The following is a 23,750-nucleotide window of genomic DNA, read 5'->3' on the forward strand; positions in this document are numbered from 1 at the left end:
TATGATGTATTTGTTCAATTTTTTTTTGTCATAAGAGTGTTAGAGAATAAAAAGAATCAATGTTATCATTTCTTAGTGTAAAATAATTTTGTGGATTAGTCATCGACGCCATTTTCAAAGTATAACACCATTAAAACTCGCTTATTTTTAACTAAATAATAAAATTTTAATTCTCAAGGGTTTATTAGCACAATTGAAGGTTAAATTGTGCATCTTTTTAGACCTTCATAAAAGATCAACATTTCACACACATTTTTAAACCCAAACCCGTTCTCGCTTTCTTAGCCGTTGGTTGCCCAACAAAATATAATTTTGAAACCAAGGTGTACTGTGTATACCGGTAAAAATTTCTGACAACCATTGTAAATGTCGAGTGGTACAACACATATTTCTCAACTAATTCAAAAAAAAATAAACCAATTTATTCTTTAAATAAATTCTTACACTCACCATAATTTTTTCCTGGTATTTGAGAGGGTCGTAAATCCATGTGGCACAACCGTCAGAACTCCCGGGCCTGCCGACTGTCGAGTATGAGCCAATTTTTTTTTTGGTGTTACCACCCGTTTCACCTTTATGACTAATCTGAATTCAGGACGAGTTCTGAATGGATAGGTTTCAGTCTCCTCCAAATTATTGTTCCGTATGAGCCAAACTTAATTTCAGAGTCCAACTCTTTGCAGCCCACAAGTCCACAAACATTTCCCATTTGCAAAATCACGAAATGAGCGATTCAACTCAGTGAAACACCAACTTATAAACCCTTCAAAAACCCTCCCTTTTCTCTCTCCTCTTCTCCAATCACTTTCCAGTTTCCAGCCATGAACAGAGCTAAATTAATCCGTTTATCTGCTCGACTCATCAACTCGCTTTCCTCAACTCGGCAACCAGGACTCCACTCGCTCAGGTTAAATCAGGTGACTAACTTTTCCTACTTAGCTCAATCTCCCCCCTTTCCTTTTGCTAAACCTACACACTCAAGCTTAATTTCCTCAAATTCCCATCAAAATGTATACTTCACCACTAAATCAGAGTCTATGTTTGAGCTTATACTTTCCAAAGATGATTGGTCAGTAGAAATTGAGAATGAATTGAAAAAGCTAAACCCTAATGTGAATCATGAATCTGTAGTTTATGTTTTGAAGAAATTGAATCAAAACCCTAAAAAATCAATGGATTTTTATAAATGGGTTCGCGATAAAAAGAAGTTTGAGACTAGATATGTGCCTTGTACTTTATTGCTTAAGACTTTAGCTTGTAGAGAGTTTATGGAAGATTTCTGGGCTGTTGCCTCTGAAATGAAGGGAAAAGGGTTATGCATTGATTACCAGATTTATGTTGCTGTTAATGGGGCTTTAGAAAGGGAAAAGATGGCTAAGGAGGCTGCAGAATGGACCAAATTTTACGACTCAATGTGGAAGGAGAATGGTCAAAATGATGTTGTCAAGAATGTAGTTAAGGTAATAATGGGGTCTGAGTGGAGTGAGGAAGTTGAGAGTAAGTTGAAGAGGCTGAATTTTCCATTATCGGAGAATGTCGTGTTTAGGGTGATTTGGGGATTGAAGGAAAAGCCATTGAATGCTCTGAAATTCTTCAATTGGGTTGTGAGTTGCAGAAAATATGAGCATAGTAGTGTAACTTATAGCAGAATGGCTAGGGTTTTATCACTTGGTGGACTAATGGGTGAATTCTGGGATCTGGTGACTCGAATGAGAAGCGAGGGGCATGAGATTGATGGCTATGTGAAGCTTGCAAGGTGTCTTAACAATGGAGATGCTGTTAACCTCTTTGAGCTTATCATGGATGGTCCATACAAGCTTTCGGAGAAAGATTGTATTTGGCTTTTGAAGATCCTTGCACATGATACTAACCCAGATATTGATTTGGTAAACAGGGTTGTTAACAAGTATGTAGAAGTGGGAAATACACATAATAAAGCTACATATGATTGTATACATAGATCTTTATGTAAAACCGGGAGATTTGATGAAGCGAAGAAGATAGTAGACAAGATGAGGAAAGCAGGCTTTAAGCCTGACAACATTACTTACAGTCAAGAAGTGTTCGGCCTCTGTAAACTGAGAAGGTTTGAAGATGCTAATCTGGTGTTAAACCAAATGGAAGATGAAGGATGTGTACCAGATATAAAGACATGGACAATACTAATCCAAGGGTATTGTGCAGCAGGCAAAATGGATGAAGCATTAACATGTTTTGCACAAGTACCAGATAAAAACCTCGACCCAGATGCTGATATGTTGGAGGTTTTGATAAACGGGTTCATTTCACATGATAAGTTGCTTGGTGCTTATAAGTTTCTTGTTGAAATGGTCCGAAAAGCTTGCTTAAAACCATGGCAGGCAACTTACAAACTGATGATTGAGAAATTAGTGCAAAATGGAGAAATTGATAAAGCATATTACCTTCTTAGTATGATGAAGGAGCAGGAATATCCGCCTTATCCTGAACCGTTTGTTGAATATATCTCGAAATCTGGAACTGTGCAGGATGCGAAGAAGCTCTTAGCAGCTGTGCCAATGAAAGGTTCTACTCCATCCATTGAAGCTTATGTAAATATTATTACATCTTTCTTTAATAAAGGTAGACATTCTGAAGCTAAGGATTTGCTTTATGTTAGTCCTCCTAAGGTTCGGAGGCAAAAGAAAATTCAGAAATTGTTTGGGTTTGAGCCTCCGAAACAGCTCTCGTAGTTGAGGCAGTATGTATTGGATCAAAGATAACTGTTCTTTGTGTCGAATGAATGGCATCAACCATTAATTATCAATGAACTTTAAATTCTGGAAATCTATTAAGAGAATTTTCCTTGCTTCTTGTTTGAAAGCATCATGCAGTATACTGTCAAAGCTGGGAAATGATAATTTGTGATGTATTCCGAATATCTCGGGAATTCAATGAAGATGTTCAATCTCGTTTGGATGTTAAGTTGCCCTTCAAAATTGTTATATGTGGAAGATATTTCCTTCTTCCATTATTGCAGGAAGAGTCAACAATCAATGTTTAATGTTAGTGCTCAAGTATTTATCAGAAGATGATGTGTTTATTGTGCTTATTGAACGATTTTCTAACTGAAAATAAGCTGTGTATTGAACTTCTCTTTTTTAAAACTTTTTTAAAAATTTGAGTTTCTGGCTTTGGATCTGGAGTTTGGAAGCAAGTATATTTATTGTATCTATCTGCTACCAGTCTACCACACAAGGGTGTGCAAGGCCCGGACCGGACTGGACCGAAGGATTCTGATCCGGTCTCCGGTCCTTGTAAAACTTGATCACGGGTTTCTGGTCCTGTCAGAGTAACACCCGGATAATTCCGGTGGGGACCGGTGACCCGTATCATTAATAAAATAATAAAAGTATGTATTTTTGTAGTTGTCGTTAATTGTGTACAGTAATTTCCCTCGAAAAAAATTTGTTTACAGTAATATGTTAACAATCCAGACCACCTATACTTGATTATATGTTACTGTAAAACAATGTACCGTCATCACATTATAAAGGGGTCAATTATGAGTTGGGAAAAAAAAAAAATTTGGTGCAAATGAGCCACAAAAGCGAGGATGAGAATCGATCCCAGGATCACCTGAAACCGGAATGGAAGCTCTAACCAACTGAGCTATCCATCGCTCTCAAATGAGTTGGGTAAATGCATTGTGCATTTGTGCACATAAACACAATAGATGCAGGAACAAAATACTTTGCATAGAAAATTATTAAAAAATAATACTTTGCATAGACAACCTAAAAAGTGTCAAAAGTTAGAAGGAAAAAAAACCAGTCTAAATAGGTCCTAAGCTGGACTGGACTTGAAAATCTGGTCCAAAACCGGATTTGAAAAATTCCTGTCCAGTTTTCAGTCCATGTAAAAATAAAATTCTTGGACCGGTCCGGTCTGAAGCTGTGGACACAATATATGCACAATATCTGGAGGAAGGTTTCCTAATTGTAATTTCATTTGCAATTTTGCATGATCCAATTCTGTACAAAATCATTTAACCACACTAATTATCTTCCTCGCATTTTTTAGTAGAGCTAGATAAAGTGAAAAACTACTCAACGGATGTGATGGTAAAAAGACAAAGACCCCTACTGCTACAAGGGAAACAACCCCCAAGCCCTCCTTTTTTTCAACTTTGGTACAACAAAATTCTGATACAAAATTACACCAAAATTCAGTCTGGTATCTCAGAACACTCTCTTTTAGCTGTATCAATCATTGTGCACAAAAACTTGACAGGATCACAGTTGAAGGTATGAGCTACAGCTGCGTGTGCCAAAAATGGAAGCTTTCTCAACGATCTTCCACTCAAACCCTGGTGAAAGCAACATGAAATTCGTTATGATTCAAGGGAGAAAGCAATATAAATAACAATATAATCGTACTTACATCACATGCTTCTGCAACTTCAAACAATTGTCTAGACATTGTTAATGAAGCTTCAGCCTCTTGCATTTCACTTGACTGTAACTTTTCCTTGAGATTAGGGAAAGTCAGAATATCGAGGGCTTTATCCTGTTTCCATTATAATCAGAACTCAAAAACAAGATTAAACAAGTTTATTCATGCTCTCCACATATAATAGAGGATGTAAATTGTAATGCAATGGGAAACTGGATGATAAGTACAAGACAGAAAATAAGGACCTTCAAATTCTTCAGTATTCCACTTCTTAGAAGTTCATGCAAGCAGGATCTTAGTATTTCATAACGAGCTTGTAAGGTTGGAGGACCCACATAAGCTTTGATATCTGCCCTATCAACAAAAGCAATATCTGCAAAGCAAGAAAGCAAGTACACATTGAACTGGATGTTCGAAAAACTTGAATGAGGGCAATGAGAGCAAAATTCAGACAGTAAACCTAGTACGCAATCAAACAGATAAAAATGGCGAGCCTTCAACCAGAATAACAAAGCTAAAAGACTCGGTTCCAATGGCTTCCAAAATTTACAGATTATGTGCAGCATCCTTTGGAGATGAGACTTTCTACTAAAGTGATGGCCCTATTTGGTAAATTGTCATTAATTGAGGTCCATTCATGTAGGTACATTTCTTCATTGATTTTCATTCTAACTTATTATCAACTAAAGAGGATGTAATAACGCTAATAAATGGTGATGAAAATCAGGGCAGAAAAACACGTTCTTGAGAGCTAATGTCCATTACATGAAATGTTTATAAGAGGCATTCTGTATATAATTCCAAACAACTCATTACAGTTACTTCAATATATGTCCTTGTATCAAATGGGTGAAAGTGTTAGAACTTAGAAGTGGTCTAACATACTTATCCATTGAAACACTTATCAGTTGTTTCATGATTTCTTCTCAGGTTTGTGTAACTGCAAAGGTATAGCATAGGAATATAGGATACAAAAGAGATTGTTGAATCCCAGACAGGCATGCACCAGATTGATATGCTCAGTTTTTTGTTAGGAAGCTTGATCAGAAGACTTGTCTAGACATTTTTTAACAGGCAACTAGATAATGCTATCCTCTAACAAATTCTAAGATATGAAGTGCCCGATCTGGATTCTGGAACCCATCCCTGAAAAGAAATTAAGAAGGTACAGGTCCAAAACTACAGTAAACACATACCTATAGCTGCTGTAATATTGGATGTTGTCATGATTATAACATTTGGTGAGCTTTTCAATTTGTCCAACTGGGTAAGTAGAGCATTCACAACCTGAGACGCCATTTATGAATTAATAGTATTCCAGGGCAGTCAATTAGACATTTCTATACATTCAGATGATGAAGTTCCATATAAGAAAAGTAGAAAACTTATTGAGCAACATATGCAAGATACCCTGATCGAATCAGACGGCTCAGAACCCGACAAGGCCGCATTTCTAGCAGCTGCAAGACTTTCAACTTCATCTGCAAGATCATGCACACAAATCATAAGCAGGATTGAGATCAAAGCAAAGACAGCCTCTTTCCTTTCATGATTTTTTTTAATAATTATGTTTGTGGAAATATATAACTCACCGATCAAGACAAACACCAGATTGTTTTCATCCTCAACCATCTCTTGAATACTTTGGAACAGTTTAGCAACCTAATATGAGCAAACATCTAATTCAGTGGAGTATGTCAAAAAGTAAATCAGTTTATTTGAGTTACGAAAATAAAATAAAATTACATGCTGATGTTAAACTGATAGGATAGAATGGATCGCACAAATTGAAGTTAAAATCTATGAGACATTATCCTTTTTTATAATAGTATGCTCTAAGAGTTGAAATGAAATGTGTAAATGGACTAACATCAGGCTTGATGAGCAGCACATACCAATTTGCCACTTTCTGAAAACCATTTGCTGAACAAAGAATGAGCATTAACTTCAATCAACTGGGACTGTGGATATCTGAATTTGTAAGGTGAAATTATTAGGTCAAAAAAAAGTTTATACCACGGTCTCAGAGTGATAAATTATCTCAAGCTGCATAACACATCCAAACCTGGAGCTGAACCGAATTGACAGCTTCTGAGCCAATGCTTTACACAATGATGTTTTACCAGTACCTGGGGGTCCGTGTAGAAGAATGATTCTGCCATTGAAAAGGAAAGACTTAGTAGAAAAAGAGAGGAAAAGGAAAGGTAGTCAACTGGGGTTGTTCCACTAGCAACCCCAGTGTATCTATCTAGAAAGAATGTAGTAGTGTTAACTTCAAACAATAATATTTGGGTCTAATCACAATGGAGCTTTTAAAATTCAAAACATGGTCAAGATATCTACAGGATTACTTTGTTATAATGATGACTTCCATACTGCTATTATAATACATTATTCAGAAACATATTTCCTGTTCAAAGATGTGAAATGAATGTAATTTTAAAATACAAATTCAGGGCATTTGACATCAGTACAAGTGAAAGTCAACTTTTAGGATCATAAACATAATTAGTGACTTCTAAAGCATAAGAAATGGTCTTTTCTCTATAGCATGCCTTCTTTTCAAAGCTTAAGATAAATATAAAGGAAAAAAAGATAACGCAAGTTCAAGTATATTGGGCCCACTTTCTAATATGCGGAGTACTTCTTTCTCTTATAGCTGGTCTTAGATTAAGTAATTTGTGTTGTATCACACATTTTCTAGAATGCACTTTCAGCATGTGTCTATGTGACATACATCTAGTTTATTGCTACTCAGCAAGCCTGTAAACTTAACTCAGTGATCATCATTTACCAGCTAGAGTATCAAACAATGAACACTGAACTTCATAAATTCAATGCTTGCTAATCAGCTAACTTATTGCAAGCTTCTAAATAAATCGAGTTTGTAGTAAGAAGCTGAGCATCCTTAAACTACGTGGCTTTTGGCTGATGAAAGGACTGAACAGTCATACAAGTTAATGAGAAAGTTGCTGTAATCAGTTATTAGGAGTAACTGATCTAGGTGAGAAACTGCAATTAGAGAACCTTTAGCCTTCTCTCTGATAAATAAATTTAAAAAAAATCAGATGATGACCTGTACTCTGTATTACACTACTATTACTGTATTAGAAAAGAATATAGTTCTGCTTTCAAGAGGAAAAATAAACTTCTGTAGCAGGAACACAGCGTAGAAATCTTCCATTTATACTTTATAGCATTTTAAACTCTCTCTAAACCGATCCAATATAATGATTAAAAAAACTGATTAAAAGAGAAATATGATAGTAGTGTGAAATAGAAAACATAAGCTATCAACAGAGCTAATAGATTCAAGACAACATACCAAAAATTAAGATATATGGGATAAAATGATCTCATGTTAATGATATTAGTTTAATTCTTATGCATATCTCTTATGCTGTTAGTTTGTTAAACAGATCAGAGACATTCATTACTAGATTTTAGTTATTTTAAACCTATGTAATCTAACACAGGTTTACAGTAGCTAAAATGTATGAATGAATATCTCTAATCTGTAGAACAAAACTAACATAACAAGAGACATACATAAGAATGAAACTAATACCACTAATATGAGATTTGTGCTCCATTACCGATTCCAAGACACAAGGAACGGATTAACACCCTTTTCACTAAAAAGCAATGCGCTCGCTGCATATCGCAACAATCTTTCCTTCAGTCCAGATTCGAAGATCAAGCTGCAGATGCAACAGTCATATTGTTATAATTCGAACAAAATCAACAAGGGGGGAAAGACATACACACCTTTCCCACATTCCATCAAACTCTTTAGCTGGAAGAGTCCATTCATTAAAGCTGGAATTTTGACCATCTCCTCCTAATTCCTCGCAAGGCCCCTCCTCACTAAGCTAGTACAACAACCACAAGATTGCAAATTAGAAGAAAACTAATCAACATAGAAGCAAGTAAACAAGTAAGATAGCAAAGCCAAGTATGACCATAATGCAAGTACCTGATACACATGCACAAGTGGTTTGACCTGCCAGAATAAAATAACTTCACCATTCTTCACCCACTCATCTACAAAAAATAGGTAAATTGTCTAATGTATCAGAACTAACCACCAATCTCAGGCAGCACCAAATATGTATAAAAAGAATCATACCTGTATCACATATACAAATACTCTGCACATTTTCCACAAGACATTGGTCATCCTTAGGTATAGGAACAGGGCCATTGCTGTAACTCAAACATCTTGTCTCTAGCATTCTGATAATGAACAGAAAAAGTTAATGAATAAGCTCAGAAACCCCCTCACAAAAAAAAAAAATTATAACTGCAAGTCTACAACTAGGTCGACAGAGATTTTTCTATGGCCCTTTCCCAAATTCAGCCACAAGAATGTATTACGGAGTATACTATTAGATGAAAGCTACTCCCTCCTTTCAGAAACTGTTGCCACATATACGAAGTACTATCTTAGGTCTTAGGATGTCAAAAAGTTGTCACGTTTTCAAAAATAGGTAATGGTTTGTTGTAGATTTTATCATTTAACCCTTAATAAGAAGCAGAGATGTGGATAAATGGGAACGGACAAACTATTACAGGGGGTCTTTGAGTAAAATTGAATCATATATTCATACGTTTAATTTTGAGATGTTCAGATAACATGACTATTATTTCTAGACAAAGTGAGTAGATTTCTGTTGAGTACTAGTGTACTTAGTACTACTACAGATAAAAGGTTAAATTTCATTAAGGTGGTCTCTAAAGAAAGAGTCTCACTCTCCCACTACCGGATACCCAAACCACAAGTTGGGGAATGTTTGCTGACTCTAGCTGCTTACTTTCTTTCACCTACGCTCCCTCTCACTCATCCATATGTGTCAACAAGAAACTAGATACAAATTAAGATCAACCCATAACAGTTTAAACGAAAGCAAAGGCATTTCTTTTAACTTCAGATATACGGAGTAGTTGACTAGGGATACTTCTCAAAGGTGGTGTGTCTCGTATCCACTACTCAAGCACGTACATGCCTCCAGCACATGGTCACATAATTTACACCCCACATATTTCAGAATTGCATTTTTTCTTTTGTTGGTATTGTATCCACACTTGAGTCTATGTCCATCTCAAGGCAACATGGGAGAACAACTACAAGCACAACCAAGTCCCATTTTAAGCACATACATTAAAATTACATGGTAGCATGGCATTAGAGCACAATGCACCTAAAATATCACGAATGCTTGATACACGAGAGACAACTTGCTAAGAACAACAAAATGAGCAGCTACACATAAAATTTCAATCAACCAGCCAAAAAACGCTGCTTTAAACGGGCACATTCATTTTTACAAACATACAACCAATAAACTATCAATTGAACCGCGAAACAGTTCAATCAATTACCTTTCAACACAAGTGCGAACATCATCTAATCGAGCTGTACTGGAAGGTTTCAAGCATACTTCAACTGCAATTAGGGGAAAAATTGGAGCAACCCCCAAATTTTATAAAATTAAAATTGGAGCTAATTAAAACATATAATTAGCAGAAATTAATGTAGAAGAGATAAAAGCTAGAACCTGAGACGAGGAATTTGTCGTCGGGAAGAGAAGGAGAAGCAGCTACTTCGGAAGCAACGGAAGGAAGAGGAGGGGGAGGGGGGGAGTGTTTTGGAATCATCTGAGTCTGAGCAGGAACATTTGACTCCAAAACGACACCATTTGCGATTTTAATGGTTTCAGTTTCAGCTACAGTTTCAGTGGATTCAGGTTTTGAAACTGAAATCTCCATTGGAGAGCTCATTTTCTTGGAATTAGGGTTTCTGCAACGAGTTGGATTTGATTGACGAAGACGGCGAAATTGTATTCTCCGTGATGATGCAGAGTATCGGAGAGAGAGAAACGAGTGAAATGGCATGAGAAGGAATGAGAGAAATCGGAAATTGATTATTTTTTTGTGGGAAACCCTAGAACGACATTTTGGGGGTTTTTTCTTTGCTTTTGAATTTGAGCGGGAATTTATTGGGTAGAATTTTACTTCGTATTTTATTTTCTTTTTTGAAGGAAAGGTGGAAATATTTATGGTTTACCCTTTTGTGTGACTTCTTAATTCTTATACTCCTTCGAATATTATTAAGTAGATTAAAAAACTATTAAATAGGTTTATTTTCTTAATTGGTGAAGTATTGAGGCACGGATTTACATAAAATAAAATAATTTTACTCGAAATAATAAGTGTGTAAATTAAACTTATTTGCTTTAACATGCAATAGTGACGTCTCTGGTGGAAAGTTTGCATCTCCAAAAGTAACCATGGTCAAGGTTTTGAGTTCAACTAACACCACAAACACTTTAGAGGTGGAGATTCCCTTATCCTTCTCCCTCACTTGCAAAGAATATTGTCTGATAACAATATGTTAATCGGGCTGACTTATATAAGAATATGGCCTGTTAAAACGTCATCTCCTTACCTACCAGATAGTCAAATACACATACGAAGTATAGAACATCTTGTACGTGTTCAATCCTCAATCACATTTCACTCATTTGTATGAAGCAATTCCTAGTTAATACCTAAGACCTCTTGAAGCATCCATCTCACATTTCTCATCCACCTAACAAACAAACAAAACCACCTCTAGTATTTAAGAGAATGAATGAGAATAAGTCATTAAATTTATTGAGTAGATTGAAAATTGATTAAATGGGTTAATTTTCTTAATTGGTGAAGTATTGAAGCATGAGTTTACATTAAATAAAAGGATTTTACTCAAAGTAATAAAGAGTAAGTGTGTTCAATTGAACCTATTTATAAATAGTAAGCGTGTTCAATTGAACCTATTTGCTTCAAGATGCAATGAGGACTGACGACTTCTCTGATGGAGAGTTACATACTTACATTTCCCAAAGTAACCATAAAATTTTGAGGTCAAACAATATTACAGACACTTTAGAGGTGGAGATTCCCTTATCCTTCTCTCTCCCTTGTAAAGAATCTTTTCTGATAACAATAGTTCAATCAGACTGATTGACTTGTATAAAATTCCGACATGATAGAACGTATTCTCCTTAACTACCAGATAATCAAATACACATATATAAAAAAATCTTGTACGTGTTCAATCCTCAATCACATTTCACTCATTTGTATGAAGCAATTCCTAGCTAATACATAAGACCCCTTGAAGCATCCATCTCACATTTCTCATCCACCTAGCAAACAAACAAAGCCACCTCTACTATTTAAGAGAATGAATGAGAACAAGTAGTCATTAAATTTCCCCATCAAATACCCATGTCAAATGTCATACACTCATCCCTTTTTAGATAACTAAAATGAAAGGCTATCATTGGCCCAAACATTAATCATGGTCCCCTTACACAACACCCTTTCCCCTGATGAAACACCAATGCTCAAAAACCAAACACCATGAAACAAAACAAGAGAGAACAAATAGTTGAACAAAAACAACATGGAAGAATAATGGAATATGAACTCATAAAAGCCGTTGCTCAAGCTTGGCATAGTCACTTCAACAATGAAAAGGAAGCCACGAGCGAATTCGATGCTCGAAGGCGTAACTTTCGTAACAAGCCAACGAGGTTTAAACTCGAGGTTGAGGCAACGAACAAGTTGAAGGTGGATGAAGAAGCGAGTAAAGGGATATGGAACTTTAACCAGTCTCTTTGGGACCCCTTTGAGATCGTTGCGGTGTCTAAAAGGTTGGAAACCGGGTTAGTATTGAACTATGATTTTGATGATTTGCAAAAATTGAATGAGCAATTGAGGGTGTTTAAGAAAAGGAAGGAGAGTAAGAATAGTCTTAGGAACTTGTTTAATATCATGTCTTCTAGGAGATTTAGTGATGATAGATAAACCTCAAATTTCTTGATTGAATATCAAGAAATTCAACTAGCTAGTTGGCTTTGGAATTTCTATTGTATGCACTCTAATCAAGTTAATAAAAAGGCTAATAGTAGAGATTTTTGGTTATTGATCATATATTTTGATAACTATTACCTAAAGATGGTTGTGGTCCAGGTTGGGCCTCGGCACGAAAAGAAGTCAAGGCCGAGCCTAGGCATCAATTTTTTTTTTTGGATTGAAACGCATCACAACTCATGGTCTGGTCCAACACGCTAAATTTAGTAAAATTAGACATAGGTACGACGCCCTGATGCGTCCCTACACGAGGACACGTGGGCCTGGGCCACATTAAAAAAATTGATCCAACCCATTACAAACAGGCTTGCGCATGGGCTAGTCCCGAAGCCCTGCTCGACCCACAACTATCTTTATTGGTACTCCCTCTGTCCCCTTGACTCCCATATACTTCGTACACAAACATGTCCTCACAAAACACATACCACATGGCCGGACAAACTTTACCAAAACCTTAAAATAGCAAAATTTTATCAAAAAGTCTTACGCACACAAGGTGTACAATAAATTTATTGTACACCAAGATAACTTTTACCTATTTTTTTGGAACTTTAACCTACTTTTGATTAACTTTTATATTAGTAAAAATATAGTTGATAGAAAACATATTAAAGGTTTAAATGATTGATTTTATACATTATTAGTGATTTTAAAGAAATAAGTTTTACTAAAATGAAAAAACTTATCACTAAAAAATTAATAACTTTTACCTATATAAGCTTAACTTTTAAGCATTTTATGTTAACTTTTACTTAGATGTACAATATTTATTGTACACCCTTTGTAAATAAGAATTTGTGAAATTTTACATATGGGGTAATCTAAATAGGACAAAGAGTGTCTTCTCAAAAAAAAAAAAAATAGGACAAAGAGTGAGGGACACTATTAGGCAAGTAGTTAATGTTATTGCAAATTTGCAATCAATTATTTTAAGTTCTTGCGATGTTATGGACTTGTGTGGTAGTGATCTAGGCACACACCATGACACCAAAAAGTTACATTCGTATTATAAGAGCACAATTTCTACTCAGATGGAGGTGTGTCAAAATCAATTTTCTCTTATAGTATGATACTCGGCTTACTACCATCTACCAATTGCCACCTACCAATTGATTTCAGTATGGAAGTCTGCAAGGCTTGTATTTGATCATACTCTTTCTATGGTGTGAGTATGTTTCTTCTCTAGCATGAAAAATTGAATGAACAAAAATATTTACTATTTTCTCTGTCCCTTAATACTCGCACCATTTTGACTTTTTGCACTATTCACATAATTTACTTTGACCCTATTTTATTTCTATTATATGAAAACAAATGTTAGTATATAATATATTGTTGGCTTCATCTTAATATATATTTTCAAAATATTAATATTTTTCTAAGTTTTTATAATATGTAGTTAAAGATATTGGTGGTCAAAGTTGTGCATTGAAAAACGTATCAAGCCAAAACGGTGCGAGTACTAAGGGACAGGAGAAGTACTAGTACTTCTTCAATTCAGTCCATACGAAGCAAAAAAAAATGGATATTTTATTTAGTTAATTGGACTGCTTCATTCCACAACTAGTCATACCACTCACCTTTAATCATGTACGTACATAAACACTACGTAGTAGATAATTAATTTATTTTTTTGAATGGTAAGAAGAAAAGGAAAAACAATACGATAAACACCCCCACAAGGCCACAAGGGGTGAAATATCATATACTACAGTAGACAATACAAAGAGACAATATATACGTACATATAGTACGTAGTATATATGTTGGTCACATTCTGAAAGTCTTCCAATGACGAAGCCCAAACCCCCTATGCTTAGCCTTAATGAACCCATCTGCTGCATCATCAACACTCCTTATAACACCCAATTTCTCCTCATTATCCCTATTGGCGAACTTGACCGCCTTTCTTTCACCATTATTCGGCTCCACGAAATCCACGAAGCGAGCCCTAGGGTGGTGGCCGTGGTGGCGAGCCGCTTGAACCACCTCCGGCACGTGGTGTTGGGGGTGGTGGTGGTGCTCGATATGAATTACTCCATCCTCGTCCTCATAACCCGACCCGATATCGTTGTCGTAAAGACTCGGATAACGAGGGACGACGTCGTTGAGGTTGCAAATGTGGCCATGGGTTGTGTAGTAGTCACTACGATAGGGTTGTGTATGGAAGGCCATTTCTTCCTCTTTGTGTACGATTTTTTTAGTGTTGCAAGTATTGGATGCAAAAATAGCAAGGTTTTTGTAAGCGTGGAATAAAAGCACTTTTATTTATTTTATTCTAGGTGATAAAAGGTCCACAAAAGTTTTGCACCCAATGCCATTTTCTTTTAACCGTTAACTAGGCAAGTAGGCATCAATAATTTCAATCAAGAATATTACATACAAGAGTTAAATTGTTTAATTTTTCTTTTGCACCCAAAAAAAAACATTGCAAAGCTTTGTATAAGACTTGGAGTCATATAAGTTAAGCAGTGGAATCAATTAATTAAACACTAAAACTAATTAATTAAGCACGAGAACCAATTAGTTAAACAATGGAGCTAATTCAGTTAAGCAATGAAACCAATTAGTTAAACAATTAAAGTGGTCTTTTCGGTAAGACGGTCTTACACAAAAGTTGTCGAAACAACATAGAAGAGTTAAAGATGGTTGTCACTGTACTGAGTTGTTCTTCGTGTACGTCGAATCCACGTGCCTTGTAAATTAAAAGGGCCCAGCCCATCCAAGCCAACTTGTTTCTTGTCTGGCTAATAATTTCAAAGGCAGTTTAGACACGACCCAAGCCCATGTACCCTCATATCTTGATGAGTCGTGACTCGTGAGGCTTGTGCCTACATGCTAAGCGACTAGGTCTATATTACTCAATTTAGCAAACAGTCTCATATAATGGAAATGTCTTAAAGTAAACACGAAGTTCCTATTTTAACATATAAGTTTTGACCATATTATTAGACTATGTAGCTTATTATATACGGAGTGGAGTACTCTGTACTCTGTAGATAAAGAGGCGATGCTTTTGAATGCAAGACGAAAAATTAACATACTCCCCAAAAGTTTAGGTTGTTGAGGTTGATGATTCTCCAAGATAAGATCTTCTATGATCTTATGGCAAATAATGCCCATGATTTATATATTCCTCAAATCACACATTAAAACAAAAGGTACCCCTTGGGGCTCGTTCGGTATCACGGTCAATTTCATGTTTTTGGTTTGTTGGTTTAAAGTCATGCTTTTGATTGAATCATTAACTAAAAAATAGTCATACTTATAGTAAACATGTTTGATTTTGAAAACTAACAACAAAAAACTGGAAAGTACTTTTTGTGGTTTTCATATTTTGATTTTTAGTTTTGTAAAAAATAGAAATTAAACTGGAAATAAAAAACGATACCGAACGGAGCCTTATTTAACGATTCTAGCAATTGATTGCGCTAGATAAAATATAGCCGGATTAAACCCGATACTCTTACAGTTTTTTTTGTTTTTTTTTGTACAAAGATACTTTTAATGGTTACGTATTTACCTGCGTAATGTACGAACCAATTACATGTTGGTTCAGTGGTGATTGAGCTGAACTTGGTAGGGAGGACCGCATGTTCAATCCCCGCATCAACAATTGGAATGGAATTGGAACCTATTCACCAAGAACTCGCCCCGTCCAAATTAACCCGAAAGATGAACCGGGTGGTAATACCAAAAAAAAATGTACGACACTACGAGAGCGACCAAGCTAACATTTTCCTTTCCAATTTTTTTTTGGGCATAAATTCGCTCAATTGTTATTAAGACAACCATGATCCGACTAGACGTGACAAATTAAAAGGAGTATGGTCTTAAAGGAAATTCTATGGAATATTTAGTGGAGCGCTAAAAGCCGAGCATTGTCACATTGTGTAGTGTCTGTCGATCATATTTCTCATTTGATCTCTCTGCCTCTCCTACATTAGTTGTTTTATTTATTTATAATTAGTGGGTTAATTGTCAATTGTTGTTCTTCAATTTGATAGATATGTGTTTAGATTATCTGAATGTGTTAGCATTTAGAATTATGAAGGATTAATAACACTCATGGGATGCAAAGGATGGGATATCTGCATGTCAATTCAGATTTCAGACACTGAAGGAACTGATCCTGTATTCGTGCTGGTTCTGAAACTAACTGATCTGTTCCATATCAGGCAGACCTAAACAAAAGAAGAAGAAAAAAGTGGAAGCAATTTTAGACATGTACTATTTCATCAAAATGGTCTGTCTATTTGAAGTTACAAATTACAATACATTGTTTGCTAAACTATGCTACATTGTTACTTTCCGAACAACCCCCTTTTTTCGGTGGTTTAGTAGAAAGTTGCTTTCTTCTTCTACCAGTCTAAGGCTACTAATAACATTCGTCAAAGCAAAAGAAAAAACCTCGAGGCTTGTCTTCCATCGGTGTCCTCGGTGTTTCACCAGTGCTGTCTTTTTTAGCCATCAAAGAGCTCGTGCCTGGCGATTCGGGTGGTAGGATTGAATTCTCTCGGGTTATAATCCGGTGAGGTATTGCCGGGCCTAGTGGTGCAATGATAGAGAGATAATGGAGCAGCATTTGGATTATTTGAGTGAAGTTGGGTCGGGCACTTGGGTCCACGTTCCAGCATGATGTTAGAATCAGTGCTAAATCTTCAGGGAGGTCATCTGCACTCGGCCTCACATTCTGGGAAAAAAGAATGAAAGCAAAAATTAACCAACATTTCATTATAGGCAACAATCCAACAATAGTTCACATGCAGAAAATAGTAATCCCAAATGCTTACAGAAAAGACTGCTTTATTTGCTTAACTAATTAGTTTTAGTGCTTAACCAATTGGTTTGAGTGCTTAACCAATTGGTTTTAGTGCTTAACTATTTGGTTTCATTGCTTAACTTATATGTCACCAAGGTGGTCTTTTGTGTAAGACCGCCTTATATAAAAATTTGTATTCATGGCATAAAAGACAAAAAGGGAAAGAGAAACTATGTGAAGACATCCGATGGCGATGATTCTTGTAACTGTGAGCCACTTTCTTATACGGAGTATACGTCTAAAAAAACTTTGGTCATCATCAATGTGCCAAAATAACCACATGATGCTTCCCTACCACCAATCTATCATCTCCCAAAATCTCTCTTTTCGAAAGGATTTAGGTTTAAGATATTTTACCCTCTCTTGCAATTTGGACTTCACATTTCATGATAAAATCTTGTTGGAACTTATCCGAGTTTAATTTAGTTGTAAATGGAACAAAAGACCAAAGTCATGGACTCTCTACTCTTCTCGGCTTCTCTCCAAGATTCCAACTTGACCCTGTGGAGTGCGCTAGACAGTCTGATTTCACATTTCACCTCCAACACTCATGTTTAACACTTCAAAGTTCAGAATAGGACATGGATTTTTATTGTTTGACATTAACACTTAATTTTGGGCTAAAAGCATGCTAATTATAAATTAGCTTTCAAAGTTTAAGTTTAAAATCTGAACATGGCTTTATACTTGTGTGTTTGACACTTGTTGTGAGTCTGAGAAACATAGACTAACGGGTATAGAAAGGTAGCAAAACGAGCAAAATTTACCTTGAAAGCAGCAGCATATGCTGCCTGTAAGTTTGACATGCCTTCAAACGGCAGCTTGTTGTGCATCAGCTCCCACAATACAATTGCAAAGCTATAAGCATCAACTTTGTGGTTGTAATGTTTCTTTTCGCCTTGCCTCAAAGTAACAGTACTGTACAACTGCCATACAAAAAAAAAAAAAACAATATTTAGACAGAAAATTATCTTAACACATAGATTTTTAAATCTTCACCTTACAAATGTGGCCTATAATTTTGGGATGAAGTATTAAGGCTCTGTTTGGTAGTACGTAAAACATTTTCCTCTATTTTCAATTTTATATTGTTTGGTTTGCAAAGGAGTGTAAAACAATTTTCCCTAAGAGTAAAATTATATGACATGATATATAATTTTGGGACTTGGGGGGTGATATATTCTACATCAGGATTTTCTCCAAAAAATAAATAAATTAAGAGCTGTCGTAGTAGGGTACCTCGGGGGCCATCCATCGATAAGTTCCTGTTTCAGCGGTCATCATCTCTGTTAAAGTCTCTTCTCTCGCTAAACCAAAATCTGCAAGTTTTATTGTTTTGTGATCTGCAGTCAATAGTAAATTCTCTGCAAAAAAGATAACGAGAAACTGTTATCATTAACTGAAATGATCACGAGTTATAACTGTATCTTGTCCTGAAAACCAGTCATTATTAACTCATTACTATTCAAGCCTCTAAGCAAATAACTACCGACATTTTTCCCTCTTTGGAAGGACCACAGGTCTAGTACACCTTATTTAATCAACAATTTTAGCCAGAACATCACTTTCATTAATCTGTTTGATATTTTTCTTTTACTAAAAATTCTGCACAAAGGAAGCACAAGCACTTGCACAAAAATATCAATTGAACTCCATGTTAATGCTAAAAGCTGCAAAATACTGTTTTCAGACTCACGAAAGTTGATCCCATTGTAATGCCCGGATGGCTTTTCATAAAGGTCGCAAGTTGCAATCATTTTCGTTTTGTAAAAACTTTTATTAGAAGACTTTCGCAAAAAAAAAAAATTAGAAATTACGAGGTCAAGGAAAACACAATACCTGTAAGCTCATACAAGAAACTGTAATTAATCTAACCAAGTCCTATAACAGAAAGAGAAACAGAAATCGGAAGTGGAAGTGGAAGCACTTGTTGTTTTATGGCTTATGGAACCCATGTCCTCACCCTTTTTTTACCATGCACGGGTTCACCTCAACTAAATTCCAAATACACCCAGAAATTCAGACATGTAGAAGAATAGTCTCACTAAATTAGCCAAGTATTATAACCAATTTGCATTGCTGCAGACTGTGACTAAAGGCACAACGGTTCAGAATAGCACAAAGAAAGACACACTTGAGTGGTACGTGCAAGTTCAGCTCTTCTCACATGCCTGCAAACTCTCAGAAAATATGAACAATATACAAAAGTCCCACAGTACGATAAAATCTACCAACCAGAGAATGTACAACTGTTTTTACCTAGCTAGCCAATACACTGATACCAAAACTAAGTGACAGATAAAATTTGGTGGCAAACTGATCACTAAGAGTTTTTTTTTGGTGCAAACGAGCCACAAGGGCGGGGATGAGAATCGATCCCAGGATCACCTGGAACCGAGATGGAAGCTCTAACCAACTGAGCTATCCCTCACTCTCGATCACTAAGAGTTATGAGACTAAATCATTTTGTACGTTGTGTGGTTTGGACTTAGTTGTCACTCTTTCTGTTTCACGCCGTACCATATAAATGGCAAAATGCTTGACATGATAACATTTTGATGATTTGCGGTATATATATTATAGCTGGTCACCAGCTCTGAATAAATGCCTAAATGCATCACTGCCACCTGTTGATGATTACAAGGCCGATGGTCCACATTAGACCTGTTCGACGGGCCAGGTTAGGGCCGGGCCGGGCTAATCATCAGAGCCATAAGATTTCATTGCTATTTACTACATAGTACAATAGATGACCATATGGACTAAACAGAAATGTGGCTTTAAGTTCAGACGATACCTGGTTTTAAATCCCGGTGTATGATCCCATGAGCATGTAGGCATTCCATGGCACGAGCAATATCCAGTGCAAACCCTATAGCAACTCGTCTATCCAAACATTTCGGCCGCAAATTGAACAAGTATTTACGCAAAGTACCCCCCAACAAAAGTTCAGTTACAATGACCATAACCGGTTCTTTGCAGGCACCAATAAACTGTGACCACATAAAGCTAAATTGAAGTCAATAGGCAGAACTCATCTCAAAATCATCCTTACTAAAAAATAGATAGCAAATTTTGATGATAATAACAATGAGAGGTGTGGAATTAAAGTACCTCCACCAAGTTTTTGTGTGTAACTCTAGATAACATAGCTACTTCTCTCGCAAACCGCCCTTCTCTCTTGACAATCTCCTCTGGTGTATCTCCTCTATGAACAATCTTGATAGCAACATTGTGATTCTTGTACCTGAAGAAATCCATCCCATAAAAAAGGAAGGGAAAACAGAACTATCTTTAACAAGTTCAATTTCATAACAATGTGTCAAATTTTGCAAGGATTATCTCTTTGAACTTCACTTATATTTCCTCAAATCAGCAAACTCATAGATACTATCATCAACTATTAATATGATGTACAGAAAACAACATTTGATTGCCTAAATTACTACACCAAACTGCAAAATCAATTCAATGTAATTCTTCTGCAAAATAACATGAGTAAAATAGTGATAAGGAAGGGAAAACAAACTATTAAAACAGACTATCTTTAGACAATGTGTCAAATTTTGCAAGGATTATGTCTTTGAACTTCACTTGCATTTCCTCAAATTAGCAAACTCATTGAAACTACCATGATGTACAAAAAATTTGAAACTACCTCAAATTATTAATATGATGTACAAAAAACATTTGATTGCCTAAATTACTTCACCAAACTGTAAAATCATTTCAATGCTAAAATATCATGAGTAAACTAGTGACAAGGAAAATTCAGATCTTATATATTCCATGTAACCTAGAAAGTCTCAACCACATAATCATTAGTTCATCAACCACCCCAACCGCCGCCGCCACCGTCCATAGCGTCGGTGGGGGTGATAATAATACAATCAAAACAGTATACAATTTGATTTTTTTGCTAACTTTGATCCAAACAAGAGATAGAGAGATTTGTGAACTTACTTTCCTTCATAAACTTTAGCATGAGCTCCTTCACCAATTTTAGGTCCCACAAAGAGATGATTTGGATCAACCAACCACTTAGAATCTAAACTAAACTCATCAACTGAGTAAAACACATCTCCAGAATCCATTTCCCCCACAATAAGAATCAAACTAATCACTCAGCTAAAAAACCCAGAATTCTGCTCATCAACCCAAAAAAAATCTCACTTCAAATCAACAAAATCAACAACAAAATACAAAATGATCAATCAATAAGAATGACAACAATCATAAAAAAAAAACATTTGCTTTGACAAAAACAGAATCCCAGCTTGCTGCTGCTGCTGTTGCTGCTTCTACTGCTACTTTGGTGGCAGCTTCCCAATAATACCAAATTCAAAACCCACATCTCAAATTACAAGATATGGATAGCAGAAGAAGCTATAAAGCGCAAACCCCAAGAAAAATTTATTGTAATTCGAGCCCCAATTGTCAAAAACCCCCCAATTTGGGGGACATAACAAGGAGAGAGAAGAACCAATCAAACAAAGTTCAATCAAAACAAAAAAAGATTGGATTTTTTTAAGAACTCAGCCCCAAAAAAACAGTGTAATAAGCTAAATAATTAAGCTAGATAATGAAGTACTCCGTATATAATGAGTAGTGATTATAATAGGTAGAAAGATGATTATAAAAAAAAAATCAAAGTTCAAAGGGTTGTACGTGATGTTAACAGAACCTTACTCACGGATCTAAGGACAGAATCATGGGAAAAAGAGAGGTTTTTGAGTGGATTAAATTAAAGAAATAGTAAAAAAAGAAAAAGAGTGGTGAAGAATTGAAGATGAAGGGAGGCAAAGTTGTATAAAAATAATGAAAAGTTGCACATGGAAAAGGATCTTTCCCAACATTGGGGTAGGCAACGCACACTCTATTGTGGACTTTGTTTGGACACAAACAAATGCCCCCCCCATCTTGTGTGGTCTTTGCTACTACCATGAGGCATATGTCCATGACTCTCTTGACCTTGTTGTGTACTACAATCGTACGAAATTTGTACCATTGTTGTGTAAGGATATCATTGGGTTACTTGTGGATATCACAAGATCTTGTATGTACGTTATCTTTCTATGATACGGTGTAGTAAAATACTGAGTTCTTATGTCCTTGTGGTTAGTAGATAACAACCATCGAACAAGATTTGTTGTTGTTATAACGGAAGAAAATAAAGATTAAATAACGTAAATAAATAACGCATAGATTTAACGTGATTCACTAACAATGTGTTATCTACGTCCACATGCAGAGGGAAGGAAGGTTTTATTGATCTGAGGAGTATAGATTACCGGATGCAACTAGGTTATGACCTAAATAGTTTATATAGTACTCTCTAGATAGACCCCTGCGCAACTTAGAAGGTGGACCATGGTGCACAGTGAGTATGGTGCACCTTAAGAACACTAGTATGTAATCAAAAGAACATCTTGATACGTGAAAAAGAACATGAATATATTTTTTTTTTATATTTTTAATAAATAGTGAAAATAATATAATATTTTTTATAACAAAAAAAGTGAATTATTATAACGCATGTTCTTTTGTCGTATTGTCGTGTTCTTTTGCTTATACACATATGTTCTTTTGGTGCACCATGCTCAATGTGCACCATGGTCCATAGTCCACGGATTGAAAAGGTTAAACTCGAGCTTATTTTTGCATGATTTACTTCTTTTTTTATATATATATACCTCGTTGTTTTAAGGAGTCGAATTGCCCATATAGGTAATTTAGTGGTGGTGGATGCTTTGGTATCAACTCACTTCAACAACAATTGTTTTTATTACTATAGAAGAACTTTTAATTTTAGAGATTTTTATCCAAAATAAAACGCATTTGAAACATAACATGTAACTTCTATAGCGATTTCAAACTATTGTAGATTGAATTCACGTGTAGAAATGATAGGTACTCATTAAGATTTTTCTAGACATTATAATAAATACATTTTAAAGTTGATTGTCTTATTATGGATTTGAGAACTCTTTCTTTCCCATGTCATTATCTAGATATAGTTAGGTTTCATTTGATGCTCCCATCTCATAAAAGCACAATAATAGTTGTGGCCATAAAAATGCATAATTGCCTTTGTATTACTTCCATTTAGCTACACCTTTGGATGACAATGAATCAATGATTGAAAACATTAACTAGTTTTTGAGTCTTTTACGAGGTATGAGATGTTAGTCATAAATGGATAAATAAAAATAAAGGAGTTAAATAATCAGACAAAATAAATTAAAGTAACACGAGAGGGTAGGAAAAGCAAGAAAAAATAACGATTGGTGGACAGTGGAAAAAAAAAGAGTGAAACTAAGTTATGAGTCTTGTGACGTTAAACATGCGTGAAATTGATTATTAAACTCTTTAACAAAAATAACTTATTCAATATATCCAGTTTAGTTAAATCCATAAAAAATAGTTACGTTAAGTAAAAACAAGTCAACTTAGATAAAGTTAAGTTAAACAAGTCAACTTAAATAAAGTCAAGTTAAAGAAGTCAATTTAAGTCCTTCAAAAAAATACAGGTCAACTTAAGTTGTTTTCTCAAAATGGTTAAAAAATATAGTTCATGTCTACAAGAATAAGTAAA

General features: G+C 35.5%; 4 protein-coding genes across 4 annotated transcripts; 2 read left to right on the forward strand and 2 right to left on the reverse strand.

The window, feature by feature from the left end:
• The first annotated feature begins 701 nt into the window (after nt 1-701).
• On the forward strand, nt 702-3,137 carry LOC110775095 (pentatricopeptide repeat-containing protein At3g48250, chloroplastic). The gene has a single exon (XM_021979701.2). The coding sequence runs from the start codon at nt 822-824 to the stop codon at nt 2,709-2,711; it is 1,890 nt and encodes a 629-aa protein (XP_021835393.2). The 5' UTR covers nt 702-821; the 3' UTR covers nt 2,712-3,137.
• Nucleotides 3,138-3,939: 802 nt separating this feature from the next.
• On the reverse strand, nt 3,940-10,408 carry LOC110775090 (pachytene checkpoint protein 2 homolog). Its single transcript, XM_021979693.2, has 14 exons — nt 9,972-10,408; nt 9,796-9,859; nt 8,543-8,649; nt 8,390-8,457; nt 8,182-8,285; nt 8,010-8,114; nt 6,479-6,568; nt 6,309-6,384; nt 6,006-6,075; nt 5,824-5,894; nt 5,610-5,700; nt 4,659-4,786; nt 4,402-4,527; nt 3,940-4,327 (listed from the first exon to the last, which is right to left on the reverse strand). Exons 1-14 carry the CDS (start codon nt 10,306-10,308, stop codon nt 4,187-4,189), a joined length of 1,578 nt encoding a protein of 525 aa, XP_021835385.2. The 5' UTR covers nt 10,309-10,408; the 3' UTR covers nt 3,940-4,186.
• Nucleotides 10,409-11,622: 1,214 nt separating this feature from the next.
• LOC110775079 (uncharacterized) lies at nt 11,623-12,384 on the forward strand. Its single transcript, XM_021979679.2, has one exon. It carries the CDS (start codon nt 11,821-11,823, stop codon nt 12,265-12,267), a length of 447 nt encoding a protein of 148 aa, XP_021835371.2. The 5' UTR covers nt 11,623-11,820; the 3' UTR covers nt 12,268-12,384.
• A 4,157-nt stretch (nt 12,385-16,541) lies between these two features.
• On the reverse strand, nt 16,542-22,051 carry LOC110775082 (serine/threonine-protein kinase STY13). The gene is made up of 6 exons (XM_021979681.2): nt 21,119-22,051; nt 20,270-20,402; nt 19,953-20,148; nt 18,395-18,519; nt 17,923-18,081; nt 16,542-17,026 (listed from the first exon to the last, which is right to left on the reverse strand). Exons 1-6 carry the CDS (start codon nt 21,247-21,249, stop codon nt 16,712-16,714), a joined length of 1,059 nt encoding a protein of 352 aa, XP_021835373.1. The 5' UTR covers nt 21,250-22,051; the 3' UTR covers nt 16,542-16,711.
• Between the last annotated feature and the right edge of the window lie 1,699 nt (nt 22,052-23,750).

The sequence above is a fragment of the Spinacia oleracea genome, chromosome 5 (assembly GCF_020520425.1).
Source record: "Spinacia oleracea cultivar Varoflay chromosome 5, BTI_SOV_V1, whole genome shotgun sequence".
Classification (NCBI taxonomy): domain Eukaryota; kingdom Viridiplantae; phylum Streptophyta; class Magnoliopsida; order Caryophyllales; family Amaranthaceae; genus Spinacia; species Spinacia oleracea.